This window comes from Vipera berus (assembly GCF_964194415.1).
Source record: "Vipera berus genome assembly, chromosome: 3".
Taxonomy (NCBI): domain Eukaryota; kingdom Metazoa; phylum Chordata; class Lepidosauria; order Squamata; family Viperidae; genus Vipera; species Vipera berus.
This window is the reverse complement of record NC_138204.1, coordinates 25,249,031-25,272,648: the sequence shown is the minus strand read 5'-3', so window position 1 is coordinate 25,272,648 and position 23,618 is coordinate 25,249,031. Positions and strand designations below refer to the sequence as shown.

General features: G+C 40.4%; 1 protein-coding gene across 1 annotated transcript in view; it reads left to right on the top strand.

Annotated features, from left to right (window-relative positions):
* Positions 1 to 21,885, top strand: part of SRC (SRC proto-oncogene, non-receptor tyrosine kinase) — a 106,673-nt gene extending 84,788 nt beyond the window's left edge. Inside the window, exons 4-12 of the mRNA XM_081322797.1 lie at positions 5,936 to 6,034; positions 8,261 to 8,364; positions 11,884 to 12,033; positions 13,074 to 13,229; positions 14,749 to 14,928; positions 15,749 to 15,825; positions 17,003 to 17,156; positions 18,841 to 18,972; positions 21,301 to 21,885. Of these exons, the coding sequence (XP_081178923.1) occupies positions 5,936 to 6,034; positions 8,261 to 8,364; positions 11,884 to 12,033; positions 13,074 to 13,229; positions 14,749 to 14,928; positions 15,749 to 15,825; positions 17,003 to 17,156; positions 18,841 to 18,972; positions 21,301 to 21,509 (1,261 nt within the window). The 3' untranslated portion in view covers positions 21,510 to 21,885. The remainder of the gene's footprint in view (positions 1 to 5,935; positions 6,035 to 8,260; positions 8,365 to 11,883; positions 12,034 to 13,073; positions 13,230 to 14,748; positions 14,929 to 15,748; positions 15,826 to 17,002; positions 17,157 to 18,840; positions 18,973 to 21,300) is intronic.
* The last annotated feature ends 1,733 nt before the right edge of the window (positions 21,886 to 23,618 follow it).

The window sequence follows — 23,618 nt, the reverse complement described above, 5'->3', positions numbered from 1 at the left end:
TCAGCTGGACGTTCCAGTTATTCTGCAGAAATAATTTTAAATAGTCTTTGTTAGCAGCTGTTTCATTGATGTCCAGGGTTCTTTGGAGCCTGAACACCTGCTTTTAAAACTGTGTTTTCAGTTGTTTTCAGGGAGGGCATTTTTTTTTGCCAAAAGTAGTTTAAAATATTTTGCTGTCTAAAGTGGAAAATTCAAAATAGCATATACAGTATGTCATAACAAATGTTTTTTTTAGTGCTGCTGCTTTTTAATTGCAAATAAGACCATCCTTTTTCCTCTGGCCTTTCTGGGAAAAATAGTAGTTATGGTTAATTTTCCATAATAACCAAAGGTGTCTGAGTGAGAGATCAAGTCAGCAAATCTGTTGTGACATTGCAGCACAACCTCTACCCTTAAAATCTTTCCATCAATCATCACAATACAAGTACAAAAGGGCAGTGTTTGCATTTGACATCACAGCCAATGCTTTGCCATTTCAGCAACACAATGGTTAAACCTCTGATAATTGGGGCAATGCTGTGTTTTTTTGTTTTATTTTTTTTGTAAGGGAAAGGGACAAGTCCAGGTATTTCTTCTAGTATGAAAATTAAAGTTTTAAAAGCAATGTTACTCTAGTGATTATGATGAAAGCCTTTGTTCCTGTTGTGGTCTCCCAACAATTATAATACCCAAGACAAATCTGTTGTTTCATTGAGAATTGCTCCTTAAATAACACCCTATCCTTCTCCTCTCCTGTCTTGGGATATTTTTCAGTGTTTTCAAATTTGAGTGACTGTTGTGATCTCCCGTGTGTGTTCAGCTAATCAGCATTCCAAAATATATCAAAAGGGGGGAGGGGACGACAGAGGAGAGGAACAGAGCTCCATTGTGTGTAATACCCTGTTCCTTTATTTCCAGATAGAAGACTTCTTAAATAAAGGATCAACACATAGAGGACAGTGTCAAGCAGAATGGAATAGTTCTCAGGAATGCTTTAACATTGCATTTCCTACATCCAGCAGGGAGCAATCCTAATTGGTATCCAGAACCCTATTTTAAATTCTTTGCAGGGAGATCCTTCTTAATTCTGACACCTCAAATAGCAGTACATCTGCAAGGTAGCTGACATTCCCCTCAAATTTGCCCATTACCTTTTGAAATCTCTCTGCTTCAGTCACAGTATGATATTATGTAATGCATAATAGCATTTTTTTTGCTGTTTTATTAATGGGCTTTCCCCAGTCTGCTACCTCCTCCTCTTCCTGGAAGAATGAATATAACATGAAACAAACAAAACAAATACTGCTAATTAATTGCCAATGCAATGAAGGCCAACATGCCAGCTGTAGAAGAAAATGACCCATACATTTCTGTTAAGAGTTAATTGTTGACCCCAGTATAATGCTAAGTTTGATTTGAAATATCACAATAACTATACAGCACCTGCATATAAAAATCGTATGATCGGTGTAAGTAACATTTGGTACACATTTTCCAGCTGCTATTTAGCTTGCACCATAAGAACACTAGGGGAAAACATGCAAAAATTCTCTCTAAAAAGTTCTGTAATTCTTCCTAGAGATCTGTGTGAAGATCCTATCTTCACACAGATATAGACAGTAACACCCCCCCAAGCATTTGGAAACCTCAGATAAATTTGAATTTAGAAGCCAATGTTCTGGTTCCCAGGGATTTGTGGAGGATTAGACTGAATTTGCACCACTTCATTTATGCTAGTGGCTGTCTCAGAGCGATTCTGCATGATAAGGCCATTTGAAGCCACCTGGACATTCTGTGAATGCTTGTTGGCTGGGTCACAGAGAGCCAGGAGCAGAATGACGTCCTGCAGTCCTCACTTTTGAACTAGTTCCCTCTTGGAAGCATAGCTGGCTTATCCCACAGCATCTCATCTTTTGCAGGTTGTGGCTGAAGCTTGTCTGGATATTTATTCTCATTTTGCTCTGGTTTTACTGGGTCTGTAGTACAAATCAGATACTGAATTCTTCTATTGGGATTTTGCTGTGCTCATCTCAAGGCCAAGAGATTTGCAGTTTTTTTTTTGTTTTTATCCTAATGCTTCCTAAGATGCATTGCAACTTTGATTTAATCGGACACTTTCACTAGTAGTAAGAAGTGGCCTTTAAGCACTTTTCTAATCTAAATTTGTTAACCTGTTTCTGTAAGGACTGGATATTGCTGCTACTGGATTTCAATGTGTGAAAACCATGTTACCCCTTAAGGCAGGGGTCTTCAAACTTGGCCCTTTTATGACTTGTGGACTTCAACTCCCAGAATTCCTCAGCCAGCTTTGAGGAATTTGAAGTCCACAAGTCATAAAAGGGCCAAGTTTGAAGACCCCTGCCTTAAGGGATGGTATGAACTGTTAACAGTGCAGATATTGATAACTTCTGCATTTAGTCTGCTAAGTAATCACTATTTTTCTGAGGTTATACAACAAGAAACCAGGAATAATCAAAATAAAGCCCAACACAACATAGTAATCAGCAAACAAAGTTGAAAAATTTAAACCCTATAAGAAAGGGGTCCTTGGTGCTCTCTGAGCTTGCTTGTTTTCTTGCAGACTTTTCATTACCTAACTAGGTAACATCATCAGTGCTAATAAGGAGTGCTGTTTGCTGTCAGTTTATATTCTGGTGTTTTTCCTGCCTGTGTGGGTGGGGGGTGGCCTTAGGAATTCTTTGGTAGGGCTGTTTACTAATGGCTCTGTGGGAGTTTCTTGATTGAGGTATTGCTTACTTGATGGTTGGTCTGAAGGTGACCTTGGAGTTAATCTATGCTGATCTGAATGTTGATTATTGGTGGGAAGGTGTTGGAGTCTTTTTCTCTTCTGAGCTCATTAAACTGACAGCAAACAGCACTCCTTACTAGCACTGATGATATTACCTAGTTAGGGTAATGAAACGCCTGCAAGAAAACAAGCAAGCTCAGAGAGCACCAAGGACCCCTCATGTCAACCCTCAGCTACAAATATTCTCCTTCCTTGTAACCCTATAATTTAATAATATTTAATTTATTTAATAATATTTATATACCGCCCTTCTCCCGAAGGACTCAGGGCGGTGAACAGGGCAAGAATAAAAAATACAAAGTTACAAAAGTTAAAAAGGAATTAAATATATGCCCACTAAAAACAGTAAATGCAAGTATTAAAACACAATAAAAACCCCACCAATCCCCCATCAGGCCAGGCCGGCTTGTTCGAATAAGAATGTCTTTAGATCGCGACGAAAGGAGCGAAGATCGGGCGCCATCCGGAGCTCAACCGGTAGCTGATTCCATAGTTCCGGGGCTCCCATAATAATCAAGAGGGAAGGAATACAGGTAGTTCTTGACTTACTTTGAAGTTACAATGACACCGGAAAAAATAAACTATGACTGTTTTTCACACTTACAACTGTTGCAGAAGCCCCGTGATCATGTGGATAAAATTTGGGCGTTTGGCAACCACCATGTATTTACAACAGTTGCAGAGTCCCAGGGTCACCATTTGTAACCCTTCCAGCTGGCTTCTGACAAGCAAAGTCAGTGTGGGAAGTCAGATTCGCTTAACAGCCACATGATTCACTCAACAACTGCAGTGAATCACTTAACAACTGTGGCCAAAAATGTCATAAAATGGAGCACAACTCACTTAACAACTATCTTGCTTAGCAATGGAAATGTTGAGCTCAGTTGTGGTCGTAAGTCGAGAACTACCTGTACATGATCTCACAACTAGCTCCCCATCTCTCAATGGTCTTAAGTGAATGCCTTATGAAATCAACCTTGAAATACGTAAAATGAATTAATTTCGTATTTCTTTTCTGCCTAACAAATAGTATTGTGGAAGACTGCATCGTTGTATGCTACAAACACAAGTTGGTTCGGTGAAGCAGATTGCCTTCTCTGTTTCCTTATCAGCCTTCCCAGCCTTTGTGACCCTTTAGATGTGTGAACTTTGACTCCTTGGATTCTCTAGTCAGCACACCAGAAGGGGCCCAGACTAAGGAAGGCCGATCTTTTTAGTTTATCCCATCTAGAGGCATTTGTTTTTGTGGTTTCTGGGTACACCTGCTTGTTTTCTTTTCTCTGGTATATAGGTAGTCCTCAACTTACAACAGTTCGTTTAGAAACCGTTGGAAGTTACAGTGGCACTGAAAAAAGTGATTTATGACCATTTTTCACACTTGCAACCTTTGTAGTCTCCTCATGATCACGTGATCAAAACTGACATACTTGGCAACTGGTTCACATTTATGAGGGTTGCTGTGTCCGGGGTCATGAGATCATCTTTTGCAGCCTTCTGGCAAGCAAAGTCAATGGGGAAGCCAGATTCCCTTAACAACCTTGTAAGTAACTTAACAATTGCAGTGATGCTGTGGCAAGAAAGGTGGCAAGATGGGGCAAAACTTGCTTAACAACTGTCTTGCTCAGCAACATAAATTTTGAGCTCAGTTGTGATCATAAGTCGAGGACTATCTATATGTCTCTCCCCAGCTTCTTTCTCATCTTTTTCCAACAGCACAAATGAGTTTTAATATCTTAATGCTATTCCATGGCAGCCTCTCTCTCCACCTGATGCTCTCCAAATGAGCAGGAATACAGTAGTTCCCAAGCTGTGCAAGTGGCCTAATCATTGGCCACTGCTTTAAGATGTTGCACATTTAAACTTTGCTTTGGCTGTGCCTGCCCTTTTTATTATCACAATGTCTCTTCTTATGTTTGTATGCCTATTTCCTTCCTGATCCTACCTCTGCTTTCACGGACTTCCAATGCTTCCTTCAGCAACCAGATCTGGTTCAAATTCAAAGGGCTACAAAGGTATTTTCAACAGGGTGTCGACCCTTCCCTTTTAAGTAAGGAAACACCTTATTTAAAAGGACTTTGTGTTGTCACTTAACTAGACTAATCAAATACGAAATGCCAAATCTAGTCTAAACATCTGGCTGACTGTGTGACCTACCATAGTAATAATAATAATAATAATAATGCATTTCTTCCATGAGCTTTGTTACTTAGAGCAGGCATCCATTTACCCTATCTGAAAAACAGTGTTTGAATGGGCCGATTTATATTTCATTGTCATTTTCTCGTTTCCTAAGCCAGGATGGCCAATGGGCATCCTGCAAAATAGGCAGTGGGTGTTCCTTTCTGTTTCTATTCTGTCTGTGTCAATTCTGCGTATTCTTACCCATCATTCCATCCAAATTAATTTTTATATGTGTGCAATGCATATTTAAATATGAATATGGCTCAATGCATAGGTGAAAAAGGTTATTATAATTCATTTATGGCACAAAGAACTGTGTGGTATTGTTTGAAGATGTACAAAATTGAATGGATAGCTAAACCACAATCTCTGTCTTATTTCAAAAAGATTTTTAAAAAATAAATTCCTATTTTCTGAATAGGAATGTGTTTGGCCTCAAGCATCCATGTTGCAAACCTGAATTGCCTCCCAGCAAATCTGAATCACAGTGAATGTAGAAAATCATTTTGCTTTGGCTATCTCCATAAATACTTCTGCCAAATTTTGTCATATCTCCTTTTCTAGAAATTCAAAAGAGCACTGCTGATCTATTGCAAGAAAAGAACCAAGACTGTTAGGGAGCTTTTCTTTCTTCTTCTCTTAACAATGTGCTACTTTTGAGATATATTGGGATTGCAATTCTCAGAATCCCAGCCAAAGGTTGTGTTGGTTGAAAATTCTAGAATTAGTCTCCTCACTTCTAGAAGACACCAGGATTGAAAATACTGCTGGAAGTCTTAGCTTTCATGAAGTTTTCTGGCCAACATCTAAAATAGAATATGCCCCCCAAATAGAGATTTGACTTAAGCCAATGGGCAGGAGAAACGGAAGCAAAATCTTTGGGGATAACTGGTAATAATGATGGATGGAGAAAGTAATTTGACCAATTTGTTCTCACTGACGTATTATTTGCTTTGTGTTTTCCAGGGAAGGAGATTGGTGGCTGGCTCACTCCCTCACAACTGGCCAGAAAGGTTACATCCCCAGTAACTACGTCGCACCTTCAGATTCCATCCAAGCAGAAGAGTAATTAAAATATTATAAATCGACTGAAAATAATAAGCCTTTTATCAGATATTATTGACAAAATCATTTTAGTTATAACCATTTAAGGACAACCCTGAAATCATTTTGTAATTCTCTTAAACAGAATTCCTGAGTATGTGACTTTCGGCTAGTTCACAAATACTGTATGTACATTCTCTAGATAACTTTCAGTGTCAAATGGTGTGTTTATGGAGGGTAGGAAGAACTTTTAGTTGCAGAAAACACATTGTGTTTCAAGAGAATGAGTTCCCACATTTAGATTTACTTCAAAAACAAAAGAATATAGCAACGACCAAGAAGCTTGGCTTTTTTTTGGCATTTACTAAGGTGCTGATAGATGCAAATTTATCAGATAGCTTAAGCCATGCTTCATCTTAGCTATATTCTGTACTCATTTCTTTAAAACCGTATTTTCAACAACTTTCTCAATATCAAGAATGACATTGCTAATCTTATTTGTGATGGGAAGGAGAGTTCTAAGCTGACGTTGTTAGGTCAGCTTTGAAAATAAATAGCAAATTAGCAGGCATATTAATTCAGGAAACTTTTGCAAGCGAGGAGGAACTGATATACATTATTGGTCTATCCCTTCAAGTCTAAGATTAAAGAGATTCTGGAAAATTATGCTTTATTTTTATTTTATTACTAACATTTTTATAGGGAAAATCTAGAATACTGAGCTGGAGGAATCCCAGACTTTTCAACAATACTTGGCATATATACGTGTCTGAAAGAAGACGTCATTGCTTTAATGATTTGAAAAGAGATCTTCATATGTGCTCCTTTGCATTATCAAACCTTTCTTTCAAAGGAATTGTGTTGCCTCAGCATTTAGTGACATGCTGCCTAAAGAGAAAATTACCTGCTGATAGGCATAATAAATTGATTTAGTTTCTTTTCATAGTCATCTAAATCAATGGTCATCATCACAGCATTTTGTATCAGTGAGATAGTCAGTATTGATTTTGCATTATTATTGCCTTTCATCTGGCTGTATTTACGAACGGTTAATTTCAGAGCAGCAGGATAGCTACTTCTCTGGAAGTTATTATATTTTATAGCATCTTGGCGCTTAACTGCTTTTTCATTTAATGCTTCTGACACCAACTGGAAGGTTTAGAGCTTAATGTGCACAGTACAAAATGATTAGATCAGATTAAAACATATTTGAAAAACTGTGAAACTGGAACATCAACATATTCAAGAAAAGGATTCCTAATACATCAAAAAGGATCCCTAATGCGTCAACTTTTCAAGAATGATACTGCTTCACAAGAGGGGCCAGCTCAGGGTTTACACGCTATCTCCTGCTTGAATTCCGATACTTTAGAATCTTACAAATTTTGGCAATGTGAGCTCTAGAAATGCAGTGATGTTAACCCATTCCAAAATGCTTTACCCATCCCAAAATAGCATTTAATATTTTTCCACATTAAAGTAATTTAAAATGTGTGAGTTCTCAAAACCTCACATTGTTATAAATCTTGCTTTCAGATGATTTATTTATTTATTTATTTATTTAGTTACATTTATATACCGCCCTATTCCCTGAGGACTCAGGGCGGTTTACAGGAAATTAAAAAATCCACCATACAAAAGTTAAAAAACCAAATTAAAAAATATTAAATTGACCCTGTATACTTAAAACCCCAATTAAAAATTTCTCCTCAGCCTGGGCCCGAGAACTCAAAGAGCCAGGTCTTCAGGCCCCGGCGGAATGATCGGAGGTCGGGGGCAGTCCTCAGCTCCACCGGCAGCTGGTTCCAGAGGGCAGGCGCTCCCACTGAGAAGGCCCTATCCCTGGGTGTCACCCGCCGGCAATCTCTCACCGGCGGCACCCTGAGCAGACCCTCCCTGTGGGAGCGCACTGGGAGCGCACTGGGCGAAGGGCGTTTGATGCCGGCAGCAGGTGTTCCCTCAAATAGCCCGGACCCAGGCCATGTAGGGCTGATGCAATATTTTGAAGGTGCTGAAATCTAATGAGGTTTCTAATCATTGCCAGTCTAGATATTTGCTATCTAGAATGCAGCTGAAAAATATTAGCACTCTTTCCTGTTGACTGAAATTATTTTGGCATGACCTTTAACCTTTGGAGGCTACATATTTATAGGAGAAAATATTGGATTCCTCCGTCTGCAGAAATGTTTGCAGTGATTTAAATGAAGATGGGATCTTGCTACATTTATTTATGTTCTACTATTGCAGATGGTATTTTGGCAAGATAACCCGCCGAGAATCTGAACGATTACTGCTCAATCCAGAGAATCCCCGAGGGACTTTTCTGGCAAGAGAGAGTGAGACCACAAAAGGTAATAATCACTGGAAAAGTAAAAAATGCTTACGCGAGAATGTATTAGAAACTCAGTCTTCCATTTCAATGGAGACAATAGAATTTTCTCTCTGCCCGTAGAAGGATGTTTCCCAAAATTCTAATGGTTAAACCACTCTTCAGCTACCCTTTGCTATATTCAACTGGGAATTATCTCTCATTCACCCTAAATATTGGCAATTTCTCAGTGGTCATGGGCTGTGATTAACATTTTAAATGCAAGAACTCAGCATGGATGTGTCAACATCATACACACTGGGGGTGGGGGGCTCACAGTTTTCTGTTGTTTTCTAGAGATGAGGAGGAACTTGGATTCTTTGTCTTTTAAGACCTGTATTAATGCCTGTGTTTACACATTTTGCAGCTCCCAGAACTTCCTGTCATTTCAAAGCAGAAAATGTAAAATGGGGTATTTTACATATTTTCAGGCTGCAGTAACTAGAATTGAAGAAGCCTTGAAGTATGAGGCAAAGGAACCCCATGAGTGGGTCCTCTGTTAGGTTTCTATTTATGCCATTTGTCTGAGGCAATGAAAAACAATTATCTGCAGTAGTTAATATGGGTTACTTTAATTTAAGAATGATAAACTATTGCAACCATGTAAATAATGGTTAAACTTGCAATAGTAGAGTAGAGGAAGATTTCAGACCTGGGGTCTTGGAGCATGTATTGTCTCTCCAAGGGTCTTTTTTCTTGCCTGATATACAGTATAATTGCAGGCAATAATCACAAGAGGTATGCCGTCTCTTATGTTAATAGCATACTTATTGACAAGGATGAGCAGAGCAACTCTTGAGTGAAAAAGAGCTTGCACATAAAAAAGAGGATACTGAGAGTAGTTAAGTTTACACAGCAACCACACAGATACACTGAGGTGTGTACAAAGTTTTACTTGTGGGATAAGACAATAGCACAGTCCAGGAAAAAACAGTCCAGGTCATACACGAGTAATGAAAAGATAGCAGATAACAACAGTCCAAGGATTATCCGATACAGAGTCTTCTTACCAGTCCGTAAGTCAAACACAGTTCTACAGGTTTAGCAAAACAGTAGCAAACCCACAAACCATGATAAACAGCAAGTAACAGCAAGCGAGAGTGAACGTAACAGAGAGAAGCCATGTCTCTAGCTCCCTCTTATGGCCATTAGGGACATTGCTGACCAATCAGCAGAAAGTGTAGCGCAGTGCATTCACTATTAAAGGTATACATTACAGCAGACATGTCAAACACAAGGCCCGGGGGCCAGATCCGGCCCACGAAGTGGTTTCATGTGGCCCGTGAAGCCATCCTGGAAACAGTGAGGGAATGGCCCCCACTGCCTTGGCCCTGGCCCAGAGACCCTCCTTCTGCCAGAGACCCTCAGATCTGTCCCACTCCTGCCTAGGCCCCCATAGGCACCCTTGATGCAAATGATGTAGAGCTGGCCACACCCACCCAGTAGGCCATACGCACTCTAGCCACGCCCACCCTGGCCATACCCACCCGGCAACCGCAATGCTGATGCGGCCCTCAATGAAATTGAGTTTGACACCCCTGCATTACAGCTTTAACTGCAACCATACAGTCTTGGTTTATATATTGCCAACCCAACCAGTTAGGCAATAGACATAGTCCTAACACTTATTGTCCCTGCTTGTCCATTCCATCTATACTGTACATACAGTTGGTTCTGTCAAGGGGACTGCATCCTCTATCTCCCTCTTGTATACCAGTGTGAAGTGTGGAGAACTGGATGGGATTTAAATGTAAACAGAGACTTCAGTCCTCTACTTCTCTTTTTTGTAAAAAATAAATAAATACTGTAGAAACTAGGTCACTGGATGGGGAAATAGCTGGGTAACTAATAGCAACAGGAAACTCTGATTTTTCTTTCTATCCTGCCAAGGAGCTGTTGTTTGTTACATTTATGGAACAGGTGTAGAGTTTGTGTTTGTGAGTAAAAGAACAGCAACAAACAATGCACATGTACCAACCAGAAAATCTGCATAAGCACAGGGTTGATTTAGCAGTATCCATATATTGCATTTTTTAAAGCGCGAAACAAGCTAAAATTGCAAGGCTTGCATGTATGTCATGCATATTCAGAGAAAAATAAGAAAAGTGGAACAAATTTCAGACTGCTGGGAATTTCAGCTTTTGGTCTGAGTGTGTTTTAAAATCAAGTATTGTTTGTAACTGATGTTGACTTGGCACAAGAGATCATACAACATAGCATATTCAGACCATTCATTTGCCTGACATTATTCATTTACAGTGAGTTGGATCCAGACATGCTAGACATAGGACTCAAAGTTATCCACAAGTGATTTGTCTCATAGATAAAAATAAAACATGTCTAACTTAGTCTGGTTTTAATCCAATTTTGTTAGGCAAATTCCCAATGAAAATTATTCAAAATAATAAGATTAAACATCCATTTATAAAACAGGTCACAGACCATGAGTGTGAGTTTGACATGAATAAAAAGATTTGGGCCATTTGTAAAAAAAATCTTCATAAATGCTAAACAGCAATGTTAGAAATCTATTTTCCTAATAATTTCTGAGACCTTTACAAGAGGTTCTAAACATCTTCGTGTTAATCGTTTAGATTTTATCTTAATTGTATTAATTGTGGTCAAAGTGTTGCCTATGGGCAGATTTTGGGTTTGGGGTGAAGACACATGTCATAGAGGAAACAAGGATCTAATTCAGAATTGTATATGTTTTGAAAACATTTTGGAATCCTGATTTTTGTGTAATACCCTAAAATTGATACCATGGACATATTAATAGAGCAGCACTTTCTCCATTTATTTGGAGCTTTGAACTAACAGCAAAGGAGAAAGCGGTTTTCCGTATAGATTTTTCTGCTTAAGAGTTGCAGCAAAGACCTGCCATCAAGGCCTCCTCTGTGAACCCCATACAAATTAGTTGGTGAGGTTTGACAGGATCAGAATGAAGACTGATTCATCTGCAGGCCATAATTAGAACAGCCTGGGTTTCTCGGTTGCTTTCTTCAAAGATGTCCCTTCTGCATTCCCCTTCCCCAGATCTTAATCCTGCTGTGAAGCTGCTATCATGGTGACTTTAGCATCAGTATTTGCTTTTATATAAGTGGGATCAAGACATTCTGCTTTGACAGATTTGCTTGTGTATGCATTCCGTATTTTCCCTATTCTAAAATACCATTGTGAAGTGGAACCAGCAGCTTGCATTGTAGAGAGACATGTAATATACATGAAACATATGACCTAATTGCATGTGTGCTTTGATATGAAGCATTCAGTTATTTGGAGATGGAGGTAGGGAGGGAGGAGGGAAGGAAGGAAGGAAGGAAGGAAGGAAGGAAGGAAGGAAGGAAGGAAGGAAGGAAGGAAGGAAGGAAGGAAGGAAATGCACACATACTTAGACACAAAATATAGCCTTGTCATCTTGGGTTAATCAGTCCTAATAAATATTGATTGCAAATTATCTAAAAGATTGTAGGCTTAAATAGCTCTCACTTTTTCTTTACAGGTGCCTACTGCCTCTCTGTCTCAGATTTTGACAATGCCAAGGGCCTCAATGTGAAGCACTACAAGATACGCAAACTGGACAATGGTGGCTTTTATATCACATCCCGTACTCAATTCAGCAGTCTTCAGCAATTAGTTGCTTATTATTCCAGTAAGTGTCATTTCAGCTTCTAATGAGGGCTGGGTTCTCTGCAAAGATGTCTGTCCATGGTACCTCAGAATAAGGAAAAGAGTGAATATGTTGGGACTATATTTGAAAGACATTCCACCAAGTAATCAAGTATTAAATATGAAATGAACAATGAAAGATTACATTGTTGGATGCAAATTTAATTGTTCTTAGTGCCTGACCATGCATGGCTTTTCTACCTTTGAACTGTCACTGCAAACAATGTGAGATTCCTGTTCATCACTCTTGAAAAGAAAAGAAAGTATACATTTTGTGACTAATACAGTGATACACTGAATACTATATGTTCAATGTATAGACATTCCTCTGCTACTTTCCAAAATGCTGTTCATAAATCTGCTTTATTCATAAATCCAAACAAACATAAAAATCACTCTTGCACTTAATTCCAAACATTCACAATCACTACAATAGACCCCCCCCCAAACAGTTACTACACAACTAAACAACAAACAGCATACATGAGAATCAGCTACCAGTATGCGAGCAGAAATCAGAAGAAGGCAGAAAGAGTTGGTTATGGTGTACTTTTGCCCAACATCCAAGAGTTACAGACAGGTTTATTTGTATGGGTGAAAGTTCATAACTCAAAAGTTTGCAAGTAGAGTAATGACTACACCACCATATTAATAGTCCTCATTTAGTGACTACCTTATTTAGAGACTTTACAGTTACAACAGTGACCAGTCTGCAGTCAGTAAAGCAAAGGAAAATTGAAATAAGATCATAAAATTTTGATGTTTCACAACCGCTTCATTTAATGGCCAAGCTGCTGGTTCCAACTGTGGTTACTAAATGAGGACAACCTGCAGGAGATATTCAATCAGAGGTACCTAAGCTGCTCTCAATTGGGGCTCATTTGTTTGCCAAATACCTTATATTGAAACATGAAGTAGAGTAAATATTATAATTCCAGTCAAGTAATGAAAACTTAAAATGGAGATTCAGGCTGGTCTAAAATAAATAGGTGTATTCTGCAACTGATTTTTATTCTTTCATAGAACATGCAGATGGTTTGTGCCACCGTCTTACCAATGTTTGCCCCACCAGCAAGCCTCAGACACAGGGCTTGGCAAAAGATGCTTGGGAAATCCCCCGGGAATCTTTGCGACTAGAGGTCAAACTTGGACAAGGCTGCTTTGGAGAAGTCTGGATGGGTAAGAATTTCCAAGAAATGATCATTTTATCTGATGAACAGTGCATTTCTGAAATGTATTTTCAGGCATGGAAAAATACTTAGAGCAAGCTTTTCACTTTTGACTGTCCTATGACTTGGAAGGTGATTGTTGATTTGCTAAGGAATCAGCTGCATTGTTTTATGACTTGCTATAGCAAAAGGTGTAAGGTCAGTTATAACAGCTGTTTTAATAGTATGATATCAGCTGGTGAACTTGCACCAAAAGAATGTGGGATCTTGTACTAACTATGCATTACTGCTGTTTTCTATTTCATTATTCAATGGCTATTTTAATCCTAACATGTAAGGTGCTTAGAGTTACTTCAGTGACTGAGTGGCATTCAAATCCAATAAACCAATGAACAAATAAACATAACTCTCAAACATACACATAACTATCAAACATACAAGATTGTGGGAAGTTTTCAAATATACCGTAGTCCTTTGAGCAGACTCATTGAAATCAATGGAAATGAAGATAATGACAAGGATAGTGGGATCAAACTCCACATCTCAAACAAATATTGGCCATCTACTAAATACTAATACCTTTCAATTTGCATAGGGTATTCATGATACAGAAAGTCTATTTCCAAGATGGTTCAATGTGGATAACCTGAACATTCTGTTATCTTGATAGACGTAATATAAAATTTCTGAGGAAACTGATCCAAGAGAATCTCTTAATCATTTTAATTAAAGATGGTTGAGCATGTTTGATACCTGACTGGAGGACTGTTTTTGCATTTCTATTTATATCACAGAACTGCAGGCGGAATTAGAACTCTACTTTCCAATTTCTTAGGAGAGGAATACGTATTTTCTTTTTTTTTATTTAAAAGTTTTAAAATACATTTTATCTTTAACAATCCCCCCTCCCCCTCCCCTACCTATCCCTCCCTACCCCTCCCCCCCTCCTCAAATTAGCTTGGCCTTCATTTCTGACTGTTTCATTTTGACTCTAGTTCTTTCTGAAATTGTGAATTTATAAGAGGACAGCATGGAAGTTTTGGAAGTGAAACGTGTGCACCAAATTCACAAGGATTATTGCTTTTGACAGTAACTGTATTGTGTACCAATTCTTTATCTGTACTTGGATGTACAATAGCAACAGTACTTAGAGTCTTAGACTTACTGTATGTACCACTTCATAGTGCTTTACAACCCTGTCTAAGCAGTTTACAGAGTCAGCGTATTGCCCCCAACAATCTGATTTTTCATTTTACCAACTGCAGAAGGACGGAAGGCTAAGTCAACCTTGAGCTGCTCAAAATCGAACTCATGGAGCGAGCAGTGAGTTAGCCTGCAGTACTGCATTCTAACCACTGCACCAGCACAACTCTTTTGTATATAATTGTATATAACAGTGAATGTAGTATCAGCAGACCTCAAATCTGGTAACTTATATGTTTTAATATCTGAAGAGATTGGTACCTGACAAACTAAGCTTGTGCAAGTCATGCTTCTTGCTGAGAAAACTAATTCTGTTTCTTCTCCAGGGACCTGGAATGGTACCACCAGGGTGGCAATCAAGACTCTAAAGCCTGGGACAATGTCTCCAGAAGCATTTCTACAGGAGGCTCAGGTTATGAAGAAACTGCGCCATGAAAAGCTGGTGCAGCTGTATGCTGTGGTTTCAGAAGAGCCAATTTACATTGTAACAGAGTACATGTGCAAAGGTGCTTACATGTGCTACTATCTGTTCTTCCTATTTCTGGATACGCTTTCTTCTTCTTCAGACTGAAATAGGGAAAACATAGACAGAGGAGACATCTGAAACTGGAAGGAAAATATACGTTTGCCTAGCTATATTTATAATTCCTGTGTTAAGGTAAAGGTAAAGGTTCCCCCGCACATGTGTGCTAGTCGTTTCCAACTCTAGGGGCTGGTGCTCCTCTCCGTTTCAAAGCCAAAGAGCCAGCGCTTGTCCGAGGACATCTCCGTGGTCATGTGGCCAGCATGACTAGACACCAAAGGCGCATGGAACGCTGTTACCTTCCCACTGTAGTGGTCCCTATTTTTCTACTTGCATTTTTACGTGCTTTCGAACTGCTAGGTTGGCAGAAGCTGGGACGTGTAACAGGCGCTCACTCTGTTACGCGGCACTCGGGATTCGACCCGCTAAACTGCCAACCTTCTGATCGACAAGCTCAGTGTCCTAACCCACTGAGCCACCGCGTCCCCTAATTTCTGTGTTACTGGATACAATAGCATGTGAAACATGAGGCTGACTGCTAAAAGATGTGGTGTTGTAATTTGGGGCTGAATGAATTCATACACTGCTTAACAAGCACTGAAGGAACTGTGTGATTGCTTATCACATAGGTAGTTTACGATTCAGTTCTTGCTTAACATGTCACAGTAAAACTCAAGGCGTAGAAAATTACACCCCAATTTACACATGTGGCTAAGTGATAATAATTGAAGGGTTTTAGAAAGTTTAATGATTTTGTGATTTCCCCCTGTTTGAATTCCTGACAACTTTCTATTTTACTGTAGGGAGCCTCCTGGATTTTTTGAAGGGAGAGATGGGCAAGTACCTGAGACTGCCCCAGCTGGTAGACATGGCTGCACAGGTGAGTTTAAAGGACTTTGCTGCAGATAACTTAGTGCCTCTTTTTCACGTCTATATCACGACTCAGCGTTTGGGAGGGAGGTCCTGAACTGGTATAGAAAGCAATCTGCTGTTTCCTGTGTTCTTTCTATTTGAATATGGACATGAGGAGCTCATCCACAAATATGTGAATAAAAATATACAGCACTCTGCTTGGAATCACTGTATTTGGGACACCCCTTGTGAGCAGCTGCCTGAACATTAAGATCTACTGTTAGCAAGAGTTTTTCTTTGTCTCCCACCATGAGAAGTAATACATTACTTTTATGTATTTTTTAAATTTGTTTGCTGCCATCTCATTGCAATGGATTGTGTGGATATAAAGAGAGAGAGAGAGAGACTTTTCTGTTCAAACACTACCGCCACCACTACGCTCAATTAGAATGGCACCAGCATGTCTATCAAGGAAAAATTACTGTTTCTCCAAGCTTTTGGGATCTCAGTGATAGGAGTTTTAATACACTGGATTTGCTGGACCTATATTGTTGTTGTTGTTTTGTGTACTTTTAATTGATTGCATCTTATCTAGGGTTTATTTATATAAAATGAAATATAACCATTTTAATAAATGCATTCACATCTGAAGATTTTTCTTGTAATTTGAAGTGAGTCAGGCCAGGGAAAAATATATGTTGGCTGCATTTAAATAATATAACCTGCTTATTGAATTAATTCATTTTTAAAAAGTTTTTGCAGAATATATTGAATTACAGATTAACCACATAGCTTGGGCTTGTGCATCAGGTCAAATCACAAAGAAGTATTAACATTAATTAAGCTTTATTGTTGTGTAAATGTAGTTATATAACTTTAACTGACTTAAATAAGTATCTTCTGCAAACGCTCATGAAGTTCTGAGTGCTTCTAAGTAAGCTATTTACTCTGCAGCAGAGGCCTCAGTCATAAAAAATGGTGGTCAGCCTCATCATTAACTATTATGTAGTCTGTATCCCAAGCTGATATTTTAAGATCACCATCATACAAGACTTTACTACACAAATGACTGTAACCCAGAATTTCCCTTGGTGTGAAATGAATAAGGCTTGTTGATTTGACTAATGCTTTAAGGAGTAAAATCTGCAGAACAAAATTATTGTCAAGTTGCCTTAGACTTCAATTTGCCTTTGGAATGATGTTAGATTGCTTCTGGCATGGCCTACGTGGAAAGGATGAACTACGTTCACAGAGATCTCCGAGCAGCCAACATCCTTGTGGGGGAGAACCTGGTGTGCAAAGTAGCTGACTTTGGACTGGCACGACTGATTGAGGACAATGAATACACAGCAAGACAAGGTGTGATCACTCTTTAACCTGTTTAGGTAAAAAATAACTTCTGAAGAATTGTTGCTTCAGAGGGAAGAAGATAGTATCAGTAGAATGCAGGCATTCTCTCGCTCAGCAGATATTGCCATGTTTCCCTGAGAATAAGACCCACCCAGAAAATAAGCCCTAACCCGATTTTTTTAGTGTGTTCCTAATATAAGCCCTACCCCAAAAATAAGCCCAGAGGGATGGGGGTGGGCGTGGCCAGCACAGGAGGCAGAGAGCGTGCGGGGGCTGATGGTATGCAACAGCAGCCACAGTCCATGCAGCGCAGGTAAATCTGAGTGGTGGCAGGCTTGCACAGTGACACTGCCAGCAGGTGGAAGCAGAGGCACGGGGGGAGGCAGGCGATCCCAACACGCTGCCCACTCCATCCCACCGTCTCTTGGCTTACCTGTGGCCGTGCCAGGACACGTGGTCATGCTGCCCATTGGGATCGCCTGCCTCTCCCCCCATGTCTCTGCCTCTGCTGCTGCCGATGCCACTGTGCGAGCCTCCCACGAGTCAGGTGGCTATGCAGCATGTCCAGATTGCATTCCTTTCCCCTCTGCCTCTGCCTGCTGCCAGTGCCACCGTGTGAGCCTCCCGCAAGGCAGGCAGCTGCGCAGCGCATCCAGATCGCCTGCCTTCTCCCTGTGCCTCTGTCTCTGCCTGCTGCCAGTGCTGCCGTGCGAGCATCCCGTGAGCCAGGCATCCTCACAGCATATCCAGATTGTCTGCTTCCCCCTGTGCCCCTGCCTGCTGCCGGTGCCACTATGCAAACCTCCCATGAATCTCCTTCAAGTGAGATGACCACGCAGTGCATCTGGATCATCTGCCTCCCCCACCCTGCTTCTGCCTCCACACTTGGGCTTACCTGCACCTCATGAGCACACCATCAGCCGCCATGTGCTTGTTGCCTCCTGTGCTAGCCACGTCCACCCTCCCAGGCTTATTTTTTGTGTAGGGCTTATATTAGGAATGCACTAAAAGTGCCAGCTAGGGCTTATTTTCTGAGTGGGTCTTATTTTTTGAGAAACACAGCAGTATATGCTGAGCAAGAGAATGCCTACATCCTACTGATACTACCTTCTTCCCCTCCATCTGCTGCCAGTGCTGCTGTGCAAGCCTCCCCATGACCCAGGTGGCTGCGCAGCACATCTGGATCACCTGCCTCCTTCCGTGCCTCTGCCTCCACCTGCTGCCGGTGCCACTTCACGAGACTCCCACAAGCCAGGCAGCCGCACAGCATGTCTGGATCGCCTGCCTCCCCCCCACCTCTGCCTCCATGCTTGGATTTACCTGCGCTGCACCAAGGGGCCCATGATCTGTGGCTGCTGCCGGACACTGTCAGGTCCTCTGAGCTCGCTGCCTTTTGTGCATGCACTGGGGGATGGGGCACCCAACCGGGCTGATCACCCTGATACCATGTTTCCCTCAAAATAAGCCCTTGGTAGTAAGAGATTTATTTGCCAACAAGATATCTAATTAGGCATGTTTCAAATTACTATTGTATTGTTTACAGCTGATAAATGATAAAAAGTAGTTGGTAGACATGGCGGCACATGTGAGTGTAATTCTTCTCCACTTGTTCCCTCTTTTTGTGGTCCCTAGACAAGAACACCTGAATGAGACTTTTCAACCTTTTTATGTACATTCCTTTTTCTCTGCTTAGGTGCTAAATTTCCCATCAAATGGACTGCCCCAGAAGCTGCTCTGTATGGTCGGTTCACTATCAAGTCAGATGTTTGGTCCTTTGGAATACTCTTGACAGAACTTGCCACCAAAGGTCGAGTGCCGTATCCCGGTAAGTGTGTGATATAGGTGCCAAGAGCTTCAAAAACAGCTGTAGGGAACTCTTTCTATCTGCTATGAGTTCCATGGGATAAAAATCTAATGAAGGAATACACGGTGAAGAAAGCCAGATAATTCATGAAAGAGGAAGCTAGAATGTGGTTGGCCATACTTAGCTATTGGTTCAGACTACATTTCTTTCCTCTTGAAAGTGGGGTCCCACTACTAACCATAAGTGATGAAGGCCAATCCATCTGAAAGCAGGCAGTGGCAGCTAAATCTCATCTCACCAGCTCTTCACCTCTCCCAATGCTGGATGGGTTATTACCAGGCCAAAACACTTGTCAGATAGCACACAATAGAGAGAGAGTGCCAATCTGGCCTATTTAGAGCCCTGAACGTCCTTGTCAATCATTTGCTTTTTCTATGGCACAACTAATCAAGCTGGAAGTCTCCGAACTGAAATGGAGTTTGAGGTAATATTGTTCTTCAGGGTTTTCATTCTGGCATGATGTCATGCCTTCCCATAAGCCATTCTTGAAGGTCAGTCCGTAAAGGAAGCTTCTGAGCTTGACTTCCAGTCTTACTAAGCTTAAACTCAGGTTCTACAGTGCACCATCTGTAAGCCCTCCTCCCCTCCCCAGACTATGATACTGATACCACGATTGTCTCACAGACACATGATTTAAAAGGGGGCTCTACTTAAGCTTTGTAAGAGATGTGGTGGCTCAGTGGGTTAGGATGCTGAGCCTGTCGATCAGAAGGTCGGCAGTTTGGCGGGTCGAATCCCGAGTGCCGTGTAACAGAGCAAGCGCCTGTTACTCGTCCCAGCTTCTGCCAACCTAGCAGTTCGAAAGCACGTAAAAATGCAAGTAGAAAAATAGGGACCACTACGGTGGGAAGGTAACAGCGTTCCGTGCGCCTTTGGCGTCTAGTCATGCCGGCCACATGACCATGGAGACGTCCTCGGACAAGCGCTGGCTCTTTGGCTTTGAAACGGAGATGAGCACCGGCCCCTAGAGTAGGAAACGACTAGCACGCACGTGCGGGGGAAACTTTACCTTTACTTAAGCTTTAATTCAATTTGATTAAACAATTTGCTGAGCTTCTTAAGATACTGCACAGCTTTCTCGATCCTTAGATGGAGAAATGAGACTGAAGCTGTGTCATAAATTTTTTTGGAACCTTTAAAATCTTTTACCAAAGCTCTGATTGATAAGATGTATCCAGGGCTTGAGAGAGGGAAATATCCCCATTCTCTGCAATGTCTGGGTTTGTTCTAAAAGAAATATAGCAGAGTCAGTTAGAAAGGTTAAATGTAATACATTATTCTGCATTAACTAAAATACTAAGATGTTGCTGACTTCATATATTTTAAAGTATTTGTCAATATCCAGTCTTTTTTTAATTAGATTTTGATTTTTTTTCCTTGGGTAACTTTTCAGTGTTGTTGTTGTTCCCCTTCATTCAACAAGCCAATTTTGACAGAAACTGAAACTCACAGTTCAAAGATTGCCATGTTATCCACCTACAGACTTTGCAATTCCCTGCCTGCACATATTTTTCAGTCTAAACAAATGAAAGGAATTGTAGAATTTGGATTCTTGCAGAGTTCTTTTAAAGCATAGTGTGTGGATAGCTTATGTAAGGGGATGTTGAAGATGGCTGCTGCTGCTGCTGCTTGATACCCAGTGTAGTCTCTTAAACTAGGAGGCATCATTAGTTGGTGACTCACAGAATTTTTTTCTAGATTTTGAATGCAAAGTAGAACTTTGCCTTGCTTCAAAGCCTACTTCAGAAAATACTATTGTGCCATGGTAACCTCTGAGGAAAGCTCTTCTTGAGTAGTACTTAAGCAGTGGCTGCATAGCCATCTGTTCTGGATGTGTTGGCATAGAGCAGAGAATTAGATAAGATGACTTCCTTGGCACTTCCAGTTCTGTGCTTATTAGTTAAGAAGAATCATAGAAACATAAAGTTGGAAGGGGCCTTTGGGCAATCAAGACCAAGCCCTGTTTAGGGTAAGGCTTTTAATACAAATTAAAGCATTCTTGACAAATGTCTAGTTTCAGCTTGGACACACCCAATAAAGGGGAACATATTGCTTCTCTGTAATCATTACTGGAATGTTTATACCATTAGAAAGAGCTCACATAATTAGCAATGCCTGTGTATATTTCGATTGGAGAGTATACTATTTGATTCCAACAAAATAAAGAAGAACAAATGTATGAAACCAGAAACAATTTCAAGTATTTTCCCTTATGTACTAGATACATTAAGAATCTCTCTCTTTCTTCTTCTTCTTCTGTCTCTATCTTTCCCCATTTTTGTATCACAGGCATGGTGAATCGGGAAGTCCTAGATCAAGTGGAACGAGGCTATCGGATGCCCTGTCCACCAGAGTGCCCAGAATCGCTACACGATCTGATGTGCCAGTGCTGGAGAAAGGATCCTGAGGAAAGGCCAACCTTTGAATACCTCCAAGCTTTCCTGGAGGATTACTTCACATCAACAGAGCCCCAGTATCAGCCAGGCGAAAATCTATAGGTCTGAGGACTGGATGAGTTGCCAGAAGACTTTATGCTGCTCTAATGGCAAGTGTGCTCTAGAGAGGAACTTTTGAGTCATATTAGGACTCCCGCTGGAGTACTAGCCAGGGTGTTTTTGTCATTCTGACAAGTTGCCCTACTTTTTAAGGATTGCACCAATTACTTTATACAAATGTGGTTAACGAAAGCCTTGATGGATTGTGAGTGAACAATTTGAAGTTGGTTGTAGTACAGCAGAGGAGTTTCAGGAACACCAAAACTTTCTGCAAAAGAAAAGATCAAGTAGGAGCAAGGATTCTACTCCTGAAGGTCACTTATTTTCAGGACTGTGTCCTTCATCAAAACCACTCTTGACTATGATTAGAAGGAATTGCCATCAGGACAATCCTGCATTTGATGCAGGACCATCCTGCATCAAAGCACTTGAGTCATTTCTGATTGAATTCTGATGCTAAGGAAGTATGCCTTTCAGACCCTCGTGGCTTTTGTTCTTCTTTATGGACAAAACCAGCACAATTTCCCTACTTGTAATCAAATATCTGGATCTAGCCCGACTGAATCCAAGGGGGAAAAAATGTAGCTCGCTTATATTGTGGACACTGCACATTTTGTGTGTTTGTAATTCATTATTTCTATTTGACACCATTTTCTTCTGTGCCACTGTCTATCCAGTCTTGTCCTGTTCGTGGAGGTGCCCTTGCCAATCTTAGCCATATAATAGGTTGAACTGGATGTATTTGGTTTGTTTAGAAACTGTGTTGTTCTTTGCCTTCTGGCTGTAAATGAAGTAAAGGACATTCTTGGGGAAACTGTACCCAGCATTTGCGTAAGATAGGACATATAATGTCATAAAGCAAATAATGATCCCCAAATTGTTCAGGGCAGTGAGTTAGATCTTCTTGGACTGGAGGCTTGTCTTCCCATCTAGCCCATTAATTCAGTAGATAGCTGAAGATTATCAGTTTCTTCAGCCTATAAAAAAAACCTTCTTTCCTTTACCCATACTGAACTGCTGTTAATACCAGTCTTCTGCCTAGGAAATATTAGTCTTCCACATAGCATTCTATAAATTCTTTAAGCACACACTTAGGTCACATCACTGCCTTTTAATTTTAACCCAGTCTGGGATTCCTCAGTGCCTTGGAAGCATAATACTGCAGCAGGAAGTGGCCTGTTGTGTTTACTATCTAATATTATAATCATGGTCTAATCACTGCTTCAATGGCCATCCACTTTCTTTGCCATGATATACTATTGAGCAACATACACTGGAAGGACGGAAGTAAAAATACTCAAATAAAATTTAGGAAAGCCTAAATAATTCTGTAAAATCTGATATCCCTACCCACTTTCCCCGTTCAGTCATTTTAACTGTCTTCCCAGTTTAAGGGTGATAATTTCAGGGGTTTAAACCCAGTCTCCTGATCCAGAAAACACACTGCAAAATCCATGCAGGCTCCTTTCAGAGTGATTCTTAGTCTTCCTCCCCCAACCTAATGTATTTCAACAACTTTGGGTTAAAAACCCCATCTGCCAGGAGCTGGATGGTGATAACTGCGGTCAAAACATTTGAAGAGTATTGTCTTTGGGGGAGGCTGTTATAAGAAATCTAAAATCCTGTTCTCTTATTTTAAAAAAAAATTAATAACATTAAAAACTAAGGTACTATGTAAAGTTTGGCAAAGGGATTGTGAAGAAATGATTATGTAATCTTTTACTTCGGGACAGTAAGGTAATTCTTTAATTTTTAACCATTCTTTTAGGGTAAACCTTACAATAATTTAACAGTAATGACATTTTTATTCCAATTAGATCATGTCATTAAAGTCCAAATGATTTAGCAAATCTTTGGCCTCTGTATGAAGATATAATGATGGTGCTTGGTAGACGTCATCTGGTAGCTAGCTCCACAATTTGATAATGTAGGTAATGTATCCAGAAGGACCTGCATACTGGTCCAAGCCAATTGTCTGGACCAGTATGCCATCCCAAGCTATTTTTTTTTAACCACTGGGAAAAATAAATAGAATCTCTTATATTTACTGTGAAAATAGCCGGGAAGGTTTTAAACACTAACACACATCCCTGTACACACTCTCTCTCACAC